The following is a 14018-nucleotide window of genomic DNA, read 5'->3' as shown; positions in this document are numbered from 1 at the left end:
TTAATTGATGACTTAATTGGTCTTCTTGTTTCTTTAGTCTTTCCTAGATGCCCAACGTCAAGGGTGTTGAGGTATTTCTGATTAACCAGCTCTTGCTGAAATAAGTTGATGAGGAACAGACAGGTGGGAATGACACTTTCAGACATGCCTACTGTGGGAGTGGCTGTGTATCAGGCACACCCACAATAGGAGGGGCTACATTGGACACACCCACTGTGGGAGTGGCATGGTGTTGGACACACCTGCCATGGGAGAGGCTATCAGACGTGTACTACAGAAGTGACACAGTATCAGGCATGCTCAACATAAGTGTTTTTTCCTTACTCCCATTTGAGAGTGCACACCTGAATGAGGACTACTCTCAGAAATCGGTTCTGGATTGATACCAATCAAAAAGTCAAATGCAACTTGTAAGAGCTTTAGCTTGAAAGCAGCTTTTGAATTCATTTTCCCTGCCAAGAGTACTAAGAAATATAGGTCAACAAACCTGCGGACAAATGTGGTTCTTGTCAGGATCCATTTATTGTTGCTCATTCCGAAGACAAATTGCACCGACTAACTACTTTGAAAATTGGAATTTGCTTTTATTGCACAGATCCCAGCTTAAAATTGTGCCTGGTTTAGAAAGACTTCTGAAAAGTTAAAAATAAAAAAACTATAAATGTGGGGGTTTAATGCATTCCTTAAAGTGCATAAGGAGGCACCAGGCTATACATGTACTCTTGAATTACAACCCTGATTTCGAAAGCGTTGAGGCATTTGAACCACACTGCAGCGTTTCTTCCCTGCAGCTCAATTCCATCTGAGTTTCTTCTCAAGTTAAAGGCAGGACAAGTGCCTTGCTTCGGTCATTATGGCTTGTTCCTCAACTACAGCTTAGAAAGTTTTATGTTCTCTCCAGTCTGAACAGAAATTAAATTTCACGACAGTATGCCGATAAAGAACAATGGAAGAACAATCTGAGGGCAAGAGGATCATTATACCACTGAAACAACGGGCAGCTCCGTGGGCAGGAGAGGGCTGCAGGTTGTTCGGAGGTTCTGTGTGGATCAGTGCTGCTGTCTTCAGCTTCACCCTTGGCAGTAAGTCAGTCACAGTCAGAATTATTGCTCAGGAACACGACTTGTTTTGGCAAATAACGCGCAAGACCAGTTTCCCTCCTCACACGAACAAGGTACAGGCCCTCGTCCCGGAGATCTCGTCTTGGGCAGAAAGAAGTCAAGAGCCCCCAAGGCCTTGTGTGCCCCTGGGGGTCCCAGTCCCGTCGGACCCCTCAGAGCAGGGAGGTCAGGGCTGCAGGCGGCGAACCTGCCGAGTCGTACCAGTTATGAGATTCGTCTGCGTCATGGCTGCAAAACAGTAAAAATCACATGAGCAGAAAATGATTAAAACATTACAGCCAACCACTTTTTTTAACTCAGGTGGCTTTTTGTTTCAAGAACTATGCGTTCTTAACTGAGTTTAAAGATACTCCCCTGAACGCAAGATGCTGTCGATTACCATTCTGGACACTAAACAGAAAGACGTTGTCAGACTCCTCCGGACAGCGCCTGCAAGGTCCTAACCTTGCCGTTTCAGTCCGCTTGAGAAAAACAACCTGCAGTTCTTCAGGCCTGGGGGTCAGTTTTATATCCAAAACACTCAACGAGTACTTTTTAAATGTTTTGCTAGGTGATTTTCTTAGCTCAATTATGATGCCTACCTGAAAAGTCCAGTATGTAGTTGAAAAGCCCTGCGCTGAAGTTCAAGGTTCCTGTTGGATTCTGCAGGTAACTCCTCTCAATGTCATCACAGGAGACAGAGCTCCCACCTCCAGCTGCACTCTGCAAGAGACACCTGCTTTACTTTTTCAAGCATATAAGGTAGTTATCTCAAAACACTGAAGACATAATTACAGTCCTAATTTGCTCTGTAAGATGTAGTTTGCGTAATTATTTTGATCGACTGTAAATTAGATTTAAATGTACTGAAAATGTGATTGATCTGAATCAATTTAATTGATTTGAAACATAAAAGTGACAAACAATTTGCCCTATCTAGCTTGTTTGGTGGTCAGTAGTTAATTGATCCAATTCACTGTTCACCGTTCAAATCCATCAGAAAAACATTCTGTGTAAAAGAGCTGCCTTAGGACAATCGTGAAAGAAGAATTTTCATTTTTACCTGAACATATTCGTTCCAGGTGCCATCCACATCTTTAAACTGCCAGGAACAGTTGGTATTTACCGATGTCTGAAAGGCACTAAAACTGTGTGGATAGAATATACCAGTGCTTTACTCTCATAGTTCTCCAGAACACAATCTCCAGTCATTATCTAAACTTCAGATAAAAAGAAATAAGACCATCTTGTTTCAGTATGGAATCACCGGACTAAGATTATTGTCTTTACACACAAAAAGCATATGGTTAAAATTCTTACTCCAGTATTTTAATGAGAAAGACTGAAATAATATGCACACAAAAACTGCGTGAAAAACTGATAGGGTAAATAATACGTTGGCAGCTTTTCTTTTACAACAACCAATGGAGCTACAATACTGGCCAGCAATCGGTGAAACATTTAACCAGGACCTGTAAACCTGGGACTTTGGCACAGCTCATACCTGCTTGCTGACGAAGTCCCCTTAATCGTTCTTCTCACATCTCGTTTGGTCCCATATGAGTTATTTTTCTGAAACATTCCTATGAATCAACGAAGCAGACATTTAACAATGCATGGTTAAAACCAAGTTAACTTATCTTACCTAAACAGTAAAATGCCTTTTATATAATGAGACTTTATCCTACACAATATACACTCTATATATTATATACACAGTGCAGTCCATACGTATCTGGACAGTGACACAATTCTTGCTGTTTTGGCTCTGTACTCCAGCACATTGGATTTGAAATGAAACAATGACTATGGGGTTAAAGTGCAGGACGTCGGCTTTAATTCGAGCGTATTTACGTCTATATTGGGTGAACCATATAGGAATCACAGCCCTTTTTACACATACTCCTCCCATTTCAGGGAACCAAAAGTATTTGGACAATTGGCTGCTCAGTTGTTTCTTGGCCAGCTAGATGTGGCATTTGCATCTGGAGTCTGTTGCTGTTGTCTCTCAACATGAGGACCAAAGAAGTGTTAATACCATTAAAATTGGAGGCTGAAAAATCAGAATAAATCAATCAGAGACATAGCCAAAACATTGGGTGTGTCAAAATCAACTGTCTGGTACATTGTTAAGAAGCAAGAAGGCACTGGTGAGCTTAGCAACATCAAACGACCTGGTAGACCACAGAAGACCACAGTAGTGGATGACCGAAGAATACTTTCAGTCGTGAAGAAAAACCCCTTTTCGACTGTTGAACAGATCAGGAACACTCTCCAGGATGTAGGCACAGATGTGTCAAAGACTACCATAAAGAGAAGGATACACCAGCATAACCTCAGAGGGTTCACCACAAGATGCAAACCACTGTAAGCCTCTAGAACAGAAAGGCCAGTTTACAATTTGCTAAAAAAGTACATAAAAAAGCCTCTAGAGTTCCGGGACCAAGCCTTATGGACAGATGAGATGAAGATTAACCTGTACCAGAGTGATGGAAAGAGAAAAGTATGGAGAAAAAAAGGAACTGCTCAAAAACTTTGGAACTGATCCAAAGCATACCGCCTCATCTGTGAAACATGGTGGAGGTGGTGTCCTGGATTGGGCATGTGTGGCTGCCAGTGGACCTGGCTCACTTGTCTTTCTTGATGATGTGACTGCAGACGGCAGCAGCAGGATGAATTCTGAAGTGTACAGAAGCATCTTATCTGGTCAGATCCAACCAAATGCTTCAAAACTCACTGGACAGCGCATCACCTTACAGCAGGACAATGACCCCAAACATACTGCTAAAGCAACTATGGAGTTTTTCAGGGCAAAAAATGTGGGATGTTTTTGACTGGCCAAGTCAATCGCCCGACCTGAATCCCTCTGAGCCTGCGTTTCACTTACTGCAGACAAGACCGAAAGCAAAAAGCCCTCGAAAGAAGCAGGAACTGAAAATGGCTGAATCACCAGGAAAGATGCCCAATGTCTGGTGATGTCTATGGGTTGCAGACGTCAGGCAGTCATCAATGGCCGGCAGCCATATCACCCTGCAACTCACAACTGGCAACCCACTGAAGCTAAGCAGGTGTGAGCCTGGTCAGTACCTGGATGGGAGACCTCCTGGGAAAAACTAAGGTTGCTGCTGGAAGAGGTGTTAGGGGGGCCAGCAGGGGGCGCTCACCCTGCGGCTCATGTGGGTCCTAATGCCCCAGTGTAGTGACGGGGACACTATACTGTAAAACAGGCGCCGTCCTTCGGATGAGACGTAAAACCGAGGTCCTGACTCTCTGTGGTCATTAAAAATCCCAGGGTGTTTCTCGAAAAGAGTAGGGGTGTAACCCCGGCATCCTGGCCAAATTTCCCCATCGGCTGTTATCAATCATGGCCTCCTAACAATCCCCCTCTGTGAATTGGCTTCATTACTCTGCTCTCCTCCCCACTGATAGCTGATGTGTGGTGAGCGTTCTGGCGCACTATGGCTGCCGTCGCATCATCCAGGTGGATGCTGCACATTGGTGGTGGCGGAGGGGAGTCCCCATTACCTGTAAAGCGCTTTGAGTGGAGTGTCCAGAAAAAGCGCTATATAAGTGTAAGCAATTATTATTATTATTATTATCAATTGCAAAGGATTTGCAAATATGGCAAATTTTATTTAAGATTATGTTAATGTGTCCAAATACTTTTGGTTCCCTGAAATGGGAGGACTATGTATAAAAAGGGCTGTGATTCCTATATGGTTCACCCAATATAGACGTAAATACGCTCGAATTAAAGGTGACATTCTGCACTTTAACCCCATAGTCATTGTTTCATTTCAAATCCAATGTACTGGAGTACAGAGCCAAAACAGCAAGAATAGTGTCACTGTCCAGATACTTATGGACTGCACTGTACACTATATAGGAGCTAGTATTTTAAAATGGGCAGCTAATTACTATTCACATTGCTGTTATACAAATTTGTGTGTTGGGAAAAGTTAATGTTAAAACCTAATCCTTTATATTTCAAAGTTACTTGAGTAGTTTGGGGGAAACGGGCTTAAAGCCGATGACTTACATTGTGTGTGTAGAGTAATACATCTCTTAAAAGCCATTTTCCCTTGTACAGGTGACTGTAGTGGTGCTGTAACGAGACCCTGTTACGATGACAGAAGCCCTAACATTCTCAACAGGGCTCAGCTCTGCCTGGAGAAGCTGGATTGTCACTGTTGCATGAGGGACAATGTACAACCCCATCCTTTTAAAATGTGAACTAAAGAAGCAGATACTGCACATAACAGCCCTTCTGCCACACCAGGAGGTGCATTAACCAAAAATATCAGTTTCAAATAAACTCCAGCATTTATACAAATGTAATGACATTTATATGTTGCGGCTGGGGGTTAAGAATTGTTGCTGATAAACAGCGATTGAGTGAGCTGCAGGCACTGTACACGCTGTAGGGCGCACCTGGGAAGTCCAGAATGTAGCTGTATTTCCCTGCGGTGAAGTGGACCTGACCATGTGGGTTCTGCTGGTAGTTCCTCTCGATGTCATCACTACTCACAGAGCTCGCCAGCCCTGCGCCGCTCTGGAAACACAGCAAACCAGAGACCTTTCTCATTCCTTCATGAACAAATATTCAGTGTCTCTTAACTCCACACCATATACTGTACTCCTCAAGGCTTTGACAACAAAGCTTCATTAACTTCAATAAGAGGATTATTGTTTTGCGCTCGTCACACAATTACAGCAAAGCATGACCGATCGCTCCACAGTCACAAACTGTATCTCAAACGTAGGAACTGTGGTTTCACTTTTCATTAATCAAGCTGTAAGGCACCTACATTCCATGATCTAGGTAATGTCACAAAAATGCATAGTTTCTTAGGAATTTAAAGATTTTAGGTGAGAGGAGCCATTCAGCCTGTTTAGCCCATGTGTTTGCCAGTTCCTGATTGACCCAGGATCTCATCCAGCTGTCAATCTGAAAGATGCCAGGGTGTTTCACACTCCCACCACCCTTAGACACTTACTCAAACCACTGGCTTCAGTAAAATCACAGGTCTGGCAATAGTCCATAAAAAGTGAAGCACTCTTACACCGGTATTGTACTCAATCCACACCCCTTCATCGCCTCTGAATTCCCAGACTGGATGGCCAGTGGAGGGCGGGACAGGCAGGGAGAGGCTGGGCATTCTGTTGGGACAAGAAGGAGGTCATGACTGGAGCGAAACACAAGGTCCGACATTCATTCAACCGTCTGACTATTAGTCACTGAACTTCCAAACCCCTGCAACCTCCTACACACTGCAGGTGAGCATCAGCACGGACAGCCTCAGACTCCACACGCCCCCAGGCGAGAGCTGCCTGTGGGCCAGACCAGCAACGTCAGGTCTTGGGCAAATGAGAACTTCTAATAACTGGAGAGAATCTTGGATTTTTGCGAATGACCTCAAGTAGATTGAACAGAGCAGAGCAAGATCCTCAGGTACCTTTCCACAGAGCTGTGTCAGTTCAAGAAAGAAGAGCAAGTTAACCAACAGATGGTGCTAAATTTTAATGACAAATTTAAAAACAGTAGTACTCTCTGGGACCCCAAGTCTCACCTGTGTTTTGCCTGTGAACAGCCTCTTAGTATTATAATGTTAAAAAAAAAGCTGCTGAATGCTTTACTATATTTCAGCTGTACATTTTCTGATGGTATAATACATAGAAATTGCTCGGGGATTGGTAGTGGAAAACATAAATCTTCAAATCATAATTTTCTTCTGACCAGTTATTTACTTTTTCCCTATAAAATGATTTCAAAATGTTTTGACACTTTCCCCGAAGGCTATTGACGATGCTAAGAATAAGAGCAGCTACTGAACACAGTTGAAAACTACTCTACATAATCTGAAGTGACAGCGTGGCCAACTGTGATAATTATGGTAATGCAATAAGATGATTATGAACGAGTGCTTGTTAATGGTGGTTTAGTGAGGAGGCCATATCAGCATCAGGGGGCAGAAGGACTAAAAACACAAGAGCTTATTTCCAGGCAGTCAAGTAGAAAGAAGAAACAAGGTTTTGGCTGTGAGCTTCCTTCAGGTGTCAAAGTGTGTGCCCGTCCCACCCCTCTGTCCTCTTTCCTGTGGGAGGAAACCCACGCAAACATGGGGAGAACATACAAACTCCACACAGACAGCAGCCCAGGAAATGAACCCAGGGCGCCGGCTCTGCGAGGCAGCATCGACAGTCTGAAGAGGGAGACCGAACTTCAGGACGCTTCCTCAAAGGCAGCATGGGCCGTGAGGTGCAGGACTTGCTGAGCTCACCGGACTGTGTGCTGTGCTGTCCTCTGAACTCTCCTCACTGATCTTCTGGTTCCTAAGGCACAGTTGATTTGAACCATCCCTACAAAACAGACACAGCATTTATAAGCCATTTTGTTTTCTAACAGCTATTTTCCCTTGTTAGAGAAGGCCTGAGAAAAATGTTGGCAATTGACCTGGATAAGATGATTGTCTTGACGCAGCTGCCAGACATAAAAAAGTTTTTAAATTAATGTTTTTTTTTTTAATGCATCAAAAGCAAGTGATGAATCTCAGCCCCAAATAAAATGAATCTAGTACTGACTGGTTGTAGGAAGCATGAAATGTATTTCCAGCAGTTATACCACACTGCAGGGTCCTGTGGTCATTATAAATCCCAGGGTGTTTCTCGAAAAGAGTAGGGGTGTTATCTCAGTGTCCTGGCAAATTTCCCCCTGGCCTTTACCAGTCATGACCTCCTAATAATCCCCCTCTCTGAACTGGCTTCATCACTCTGCTCTCCTCCCCTCTGAGAGCTGGTGTGTGGGGAGAGTACTGGTGCATCATCCAGGTGGGGCTGCACACTGGTGGTGGAGGGGATCCCCATGACCTGTAATGTGCTTTGAGTGGAGTGTCCAGAAAAGAGCTGTATAAGTGTAAGCAATTATTATTATGATGATGATGATTTTTTAACAAAAAAGATTCAGTGAGACTCTTGGGTGAACAGCATTCCCGTTTGGCTTTGAGAGAAGAAATATTCTGAAAGTGCACAACACAACATGTCATTGCTCATCAGATACCCGGTAACATGTGGGAAACTTTGTGGGAACGAGGAGGAGGCACCTAGGAAATCCAGAATATAGCTGAATCTCCCAGCTGTGAACTGCATCTGGCCCTGCGGGTTCTGCTGGTAGCTCCTCTCCACATCACGGCTGCTGACAGAGCTCGCTGCGCCCGAGCCGCTCTGGAAAACACACAGCCTCTCTTACACCAGCACTCGGCCAGGATCGCCTGCCGCCACGGGCCCGGGGATTCAGAGGAAGAAGAGGCCGCTTACGTTTAGCCCATATTCCGTCCACACTCCTTCATCTCCCTGGAACTCCCACGTCCAGCCACCAGCAGGGGGCGAGCTCACGGCGTGGACCTGCACCGAGCCAGCCAGGCTGCACCAAAGCAATGACATGGATTTAATTACAGCTTCTGACTGACTTTATAGTTCCAAGTTCACCAACATGAATAACAGCGTTTATGTCACAATCACACCTCCCTTGAAAGGGCCTTTCTCAGTCATTGCATCTTCACGTTATCCCCATATAGATTCCTATTTCCTGAAGGTAGCCATGGGTATTGGCTTCAACAACATGGTGGGATAGCTTGTTCCACACTCCCACGACCCTTTGTGTAAAGACGTGTCTGCTGTTCTTGGTTTTAAATGTACTTCCACACAGTTTTCAATTGTGTCCAGTGGTTTATGTCTCACTGTTGAATCAAAGTCCATTGGCTTGACTTTGTCACTGACCTTGGGGATTATGAATACTTTTTCAGGACTAAAAAGGTTCAGTCCATTCAGCCTGTCAGTGTAGGACATTTCTATAAGTCCTGAAATGTATCCGGATGTTCTTCTCTGGACTGGTTCCAGAGCAGTAATATCTGTTTTGTAACATGGTGATCAGAGACATAGGCAATATGCTAAATGAGGTATTTCTAGTGCATTGTATATTCTTGAGAAATGATGCCTTCGGGACAGTCAGATCAAGGGTGATTCTATATTCACAGTTTTTAACACTTGTTTTCTGCACCTGCTTTTCCTCTTGACAACGGAGTTTAGTTTTGGTCGTCGTCTCACCCTCCTCTGAGTTCCAGTGGACAGGTTAGTTTGGGTCATCGCTGGAAAACGCAAGCAAAATGTGGTGTACAGTATCTTACATTAAAATACATTGCCTACAATCTCTGAATTGCACTTATATGCACTTTTCACTCTAAATTGAACGCATGCTTTGGAATACAACACACTGTTAAATGTTTTGTCTAGCTGTTTTTTTTAATATGCTAGCCTTTTAAAGCATTCTGTCTCCAGAATTTCAAATTTCTGTTTACAGACTTTTCTGTAATTCAAGAACATTACTATTTTTAGGCTCAAGTTCTTGAACTGCTGAAATGTGAAAATAGTTTGATCTGTTTTTCATTCACAAATAGCATATATGAAGTAATTTCAATTATCCGCTGCACTGCCAAAGTGTGATAAACCTGTGCAAAACATCTTTACAGAGCACTGAAAAGGAGCAGAAAACTAGATTACTGCCATTAATCCTGGTATCCTTCTGTAGATTGCAGTGTGTGTCTTGTTGAGAAAAAAGCAGTCCAGTTTTCTTACTTGTGAAATTAAGGCAGTAAGACTCATTTCCCACTGTGAAGTTGCAAGATCCTCTGGGATTGAGATTATACTGCTGCTCCACATCACTGCTGCACACAGATGAGTTGGAATTTGGCATGGCCTTGGGCAAGAGGACCAGAAAAGTTACAAACGAGAGCAATTTGTTCAGCTCCTCAGGATTATGTGGTAGCTACAGTAGGACTACAGATGATTGACCTGAGGATGTCATCCAGCTCTCTCGAGAGAAGGCAGGATACTGGCCCCTGTGGAAGTACTGAAGGCACTGCTGAGATCTTTCCATACTGAAGAGTGTGAAGGGTTTTTTTGGGGAGGAGGGGGGGGGATGTTGAATTGTGCACATTGGCTCAAAGATGACGAAATAGCACACCTAAAACATCACAATCGGCAAACATAATTCTGGCTGGGAGACATGGAAAATTCCACTGTACCACTGTACGATGTTAGAACTGGAAGATTGGTCACTGGGTCAGACAGTTCTGAACTTTAATGACCGTGGTTGAGAATACTGTCGTTTTGAATTGATTTTACCTAAGTAACGAGGCCTTTTAAAAAAAAGTCAGTGCATTCGCAAAAATGTTATCAAGTGTAAAAGATTATTGTTTAACATGAATCTGTGGTTTTCCAGGACCTAATTAATCTCCATCACTTTTCTTAGACTGGAGTACCTGCTACTTCACATGTATCAGGAAGATAATGTTCATACTGTACACGCATAAACTAATGCTAATTTACTTAAATAAGACTAGGACACTTGCTAATCCAGGTCTGTAAACCTACCGGATTTTTTTTTTACGTTGCATAAAATAATAAAGCAAATCTCAGTAATGCAAATGTTAATGCCGTTTTTTTAAATTAGAATTACAGTTATTTTTAAAGCCACCAGGTTTGGAAGAGCCAATTATATATGTTTATCACATCTCTGTTCACAGCTACAAACACTGCAACTGCACACAGGAGAGAATGAGGGAGTGCTGACTGACTCCTTTGACACGCCCACGCCCTTCAGGCCAATCATCTATTAACACATGACAGGAAGTACAGCCCCCTACAGAGGCTCAGCGCTGATTGGAGGAGAAGTGTGTCCTTCAGCAACAGCACCACATGGGTGCAACTGCCCAGGAGGTTGCAGGGTAGCGCTGTATACTGAGAGCTGACAGAGCCCTGACCCACTAATCCCACGCCACCCTCAGCAGAGCTCTGCCTATTCTGCGACAGCGCTTGGGGAGTCCTGGTCCTTCGCCTACTCACAAGACCCAGGCTGATTTCAGGTTTCATAAGCCTGGGCTAATACTGTATGTGCTGAGTTTGATTTTTTTTATCTCTCTGTTTTTTTATTTTGCTCACCTGGGTCCCAAATTCATACCAGCGCCGATTGTCAAAGAAGTACCAGCCGTGCTCCTCTGTGTCGCCCGGCGCCAGCAGGTTATGACGCAGGAGACTCAGCTGGGCTCCGCCCTGCACCTCCATCTTATCAAAATCAAGGAAAATGGGGCTGAAGAGGAAAAGGGAACAGGCCGGAGGTGAGGAGGCGTCCGCAAAACACAACAAGGGTCGTTCAGCTCGACGTATGAGAAACGCACAAACACGGGCCGCGAGTGTGAATCTCCATTGCATCAACACGTATCTCATATTCCTGTCTGCACGCAGGCACGGATATCTACAGGAAATTCATTGTTCTGAAAGCAGCGTACCCACGTGTCCGAGAAACTGAAAATACCCACAGCGCGACACACCAACTGCATCGCTAGACTGGAACGGGCGCCAGCCAGGGCACCTTCCGCGGTCGAGAGCGCGATGCACAGGCTGTAGTGACCTCGGGTCGTGAGGCACGTGTGCGCAGGCTGTAGTGACCTCGGGTCGTGAGGCACGTGTGCGCAGGCTGTAGTGACCTCGGGTCGTGAGGCACGTGTGCGCAGGCTGTAGTGACCTCGGGTCGTGAGGCACGTGTGCGCAGGCTGTAGTGACCTCGGGTTGTGAGGCATGTGTGCACAGTCAGAACCCATCCAAAAACCGCGTCTCGGAAGGTGAAGACACACGACAAGCTGGTCCGCCAGTGCCCACCCGTACTGCGGCGTGTTGAGTGTGATGCCCTTCGCTCCCGGCTGGCAGTAGTGTGTTTCTATGATGTGGTCATGGCTCAGGTTCAGCCACTGCTGTCCGTCGTGAAGCATCCACTGGTAGGGCTTTCCCTGAGACCCTGGTGGACAAAAGAAGTGTCTTTGTTATCAGGATTTTATCATGCAGGGGCAAACACAACACAGCAAGCCCTCGCCTCGACGGACTTGACTTAAACGGACTTTGGATTTAACAGGTTTTAACTCTAGTTCACATCTAGTGAGGTCAGTGGTGTTGACTTGCGACCTACAGCCAATACACAGGTCCAACACATGAACGGGAATCTCCCATGAGGAGCTGGACGGCTTGGCGATTTTGCGACCATTCCGGTACAGTGAGTAAAAGAACCTGTGGTGACGCTTTGAGTGCTCCCTCAGAGCAGACAGAACGGTTCAATAAGAAGACGAATAAATGATACCAAGATGAAGACGTCCTATTATCCCAACCGTACAGTGCAGATGGAGCTGGTCTCGTCTGGTGTTCACAACCCAGAAAACACCCACGTATAGAAACAGGGGACATCGACACCGGGTCGTAAAATCATCCAGGAAAGTATCAGAAATTACCGGACCCCCCTTTCCCCCGGTCTGGTAAAGAGAGGGTACGCTGTACTGTATCACACAACAGTGGATTTAAAGAAACAGTGCAGTGGAGCAATGTATTAATACACATAATGTGGTTATGTAGTGTTGACCTATCCGGAAAGAATATATACCTGCACAATACATATATCTCATGTAACAGTGTGTTTCTGAGGCAGACAAAATGTCATTTTTGATCTGACAGAACTTTGGCAACAATGGACACCCCTTCCCTTCCTATTAGTCCATTAAGCAGAGGGTGTACTCTACCTGTGTGACTGTGAAACACAGCCCAAGAGAACAGCGCGATCTGAAAGCTTCAGTGACAACCAAGGGGTTACCCAGCTCTTTGAGGGTGGTGGGGACCCCCTTTCCAAGACCTCCATTCTCAATGGGGCTCTCTCACTGTTGAATCTGACTCCGGCACAAACGGGGTCACCAGGCGAATGAGTGGTAACAACAAATGCTGGGGAGTCAGTCGTCCCCCTCGGGAGGGGGGCAACTGAGTGGGAACGTGTTGTGATGATATTGGGGTGACGTGTTCCAGTTGCTTGTATTCTTCGGGGACACCCCCTCGGAGTAACTCCGCGGAAGAACCAGCACTTGTCAGACCCCGCTGCGGAAGACCGCCATCGTGAGACACGTTTCAACGTTGAAGCTGCTTGAAACTAAATATCTCATTTCAAAACCCGACAGCCAAACTGTTCAGGAATAGTTTGGCCCGCGGACAACGGCACGACTCTTCACACGGCGAGGGATCTTTTACCTGAGGAACTCAGGGTCTGGGTCTCCTCGTCCTCTTCATCACTCTCGTATACCGTCTAGGAGAAAAAGATCAAGTGCAGCACAATTTTAAGATACCATTGATAAATATGTTAAATATTTTATAACATATAGTTGGGACATTGTTAAGAATAATTAATTAATAATTGCTACACTTATATAGCGCTTTTCTGGACACTCCACTCAAAGCACTTTACAGGTAATGGGGATCCCCTCCACCACCACCAGTGTGCAGCCCCACCTGGATGATGCACCAGTCCACTCCCCACACACCAGCTCTCAGTGGGGAGGAGAGCAGAGTGCACCAGTCCACTCCCCACACACCAGCTCTCAGTGGGGAGGAGAGCAGAGTGCACCAGTCCACTCCCCACACACCAGCTCTCAGTGGGGAGGAGAGCAGAGTGCACCAGTACTCTCCCCACACACCAGCTCTCAGTGGGGAGGAGAGCAGAGTGCACCAGTACACTCCCCACACACCAGCTCTCAGTGGGGAGGAGAGCAGAGTGCACCAGTACACTCCCCACACACCAGCTCTCAGTGGGGAGGAGAGCAGAGTGCACCAGTACGCTCCCCACACACCAGCTCTCAGTGGGGAGGAGAGCAGAGTGCACCAGTACACTCCCCACACACCAGCTCTCAGTGGGGAGGAGAGCAGAGTGATGAAGACAGTTCACAGACGGGGATTATTGCTCTGTTAAGTGCATCTCAAACGGATGGGATCTGCGCATGCTGCAGCGATCCCAATGTGAGCAAAACTGTTTTCTGCTCGAGAAGCGCGTTGGGATGT

General features: G+C 45.5%; 2 protein-coding genes across 4 annotated transcripts in view; one reads left to right on the top strand and one right to left on the bottom strand.

The window, feature by feature from the left end:
• Positions 1–981, top strand: part of scyl2 (SCY1 like pseudokinase 2) — a 27232-nt gene extending 26251 nt beyond the window's left edge. The window contains exon 20 of the transcript XR_011190115.1: positions 902–981. The gene's annotated coding sequence lies outside the window, so the exon portion shown is untranslated. The remainder of the gene's footprint in view (positions 1–901) is intronic.
• The window catches only part of LOC138240836 (uncharacterized), a 16062-nt gene continuing 2547 nt past the window's right edge, over positions 504–14018 (bottom strand). The window contains exons 4-17 of one of the 3 annotated variants that reach the window (XM_069192828.1): positions 13215–13269; positions 11814–11949; positions 11097–11244; positions 9732–9852; positions 9157–9244; positions 8415–8520; positions 8201–8321; positions 7382–7460; positions 6164–6260; positions 5532–5652; positions 2605–2683; positions 2164–2248; positions 1703–1823; positions 504–1349 (exon numbers count right to left, since the gene is read on the bottom strand). In XM_069192828.1, the coding sequence (XP_069048929.1) occupies positions 1288–1349; positions 1703–1823; positions 2164–2248; positions 2605–2683; positions 5532–5652; positions 6164–6260; positions 7382–7460; positions 8201–8321; positions 8415–8520; positions 9157–9244; positions 9732–9852; positions 11097–11244; positions 11814–11949; positions 13215–13269 (1419 nt within the window). In that variant the 3' untranslated portion in view covers positions 504–1287. The remainder of the gene's footprint in view (positions 1350–1702; positions 1824–2163; positions 2249–2604; positions 2684–5531; positions 5653–6163; positions 6261–7381; positions 7461–8200; positions 8322–8414; positions 8521–9156; positions 9245–9731; positions 9853–11096; positions 11245–11813; positions 11950–13214; positions 13270–14018) is intronic. The other 2 variants (XM_069192830.1, XM_069192829.1) reach the window with 2 other exon arrangements.

The sequence above is a fragment of the Lepisosteus oculatus genome, chromosome 7 (genome assembly GCF_040954835.1).
Source record: "Lepisosteus oculatus isolate fLepOcu1 chromosome 7, fLepOcu1.hap2, whole genome shotgun sequence".
Classification (NCBI taxonomy): domain Eukaryota; kingdom Metazoa; phylum Chordata; class Actinopteri; order Semionotiformes; family Lepisosteidae; genus Lepisosteus; species Lepisosteus oculatus.
This window is presented reverse-complemented; position numbering and strand designations above follow the sequence as displayed.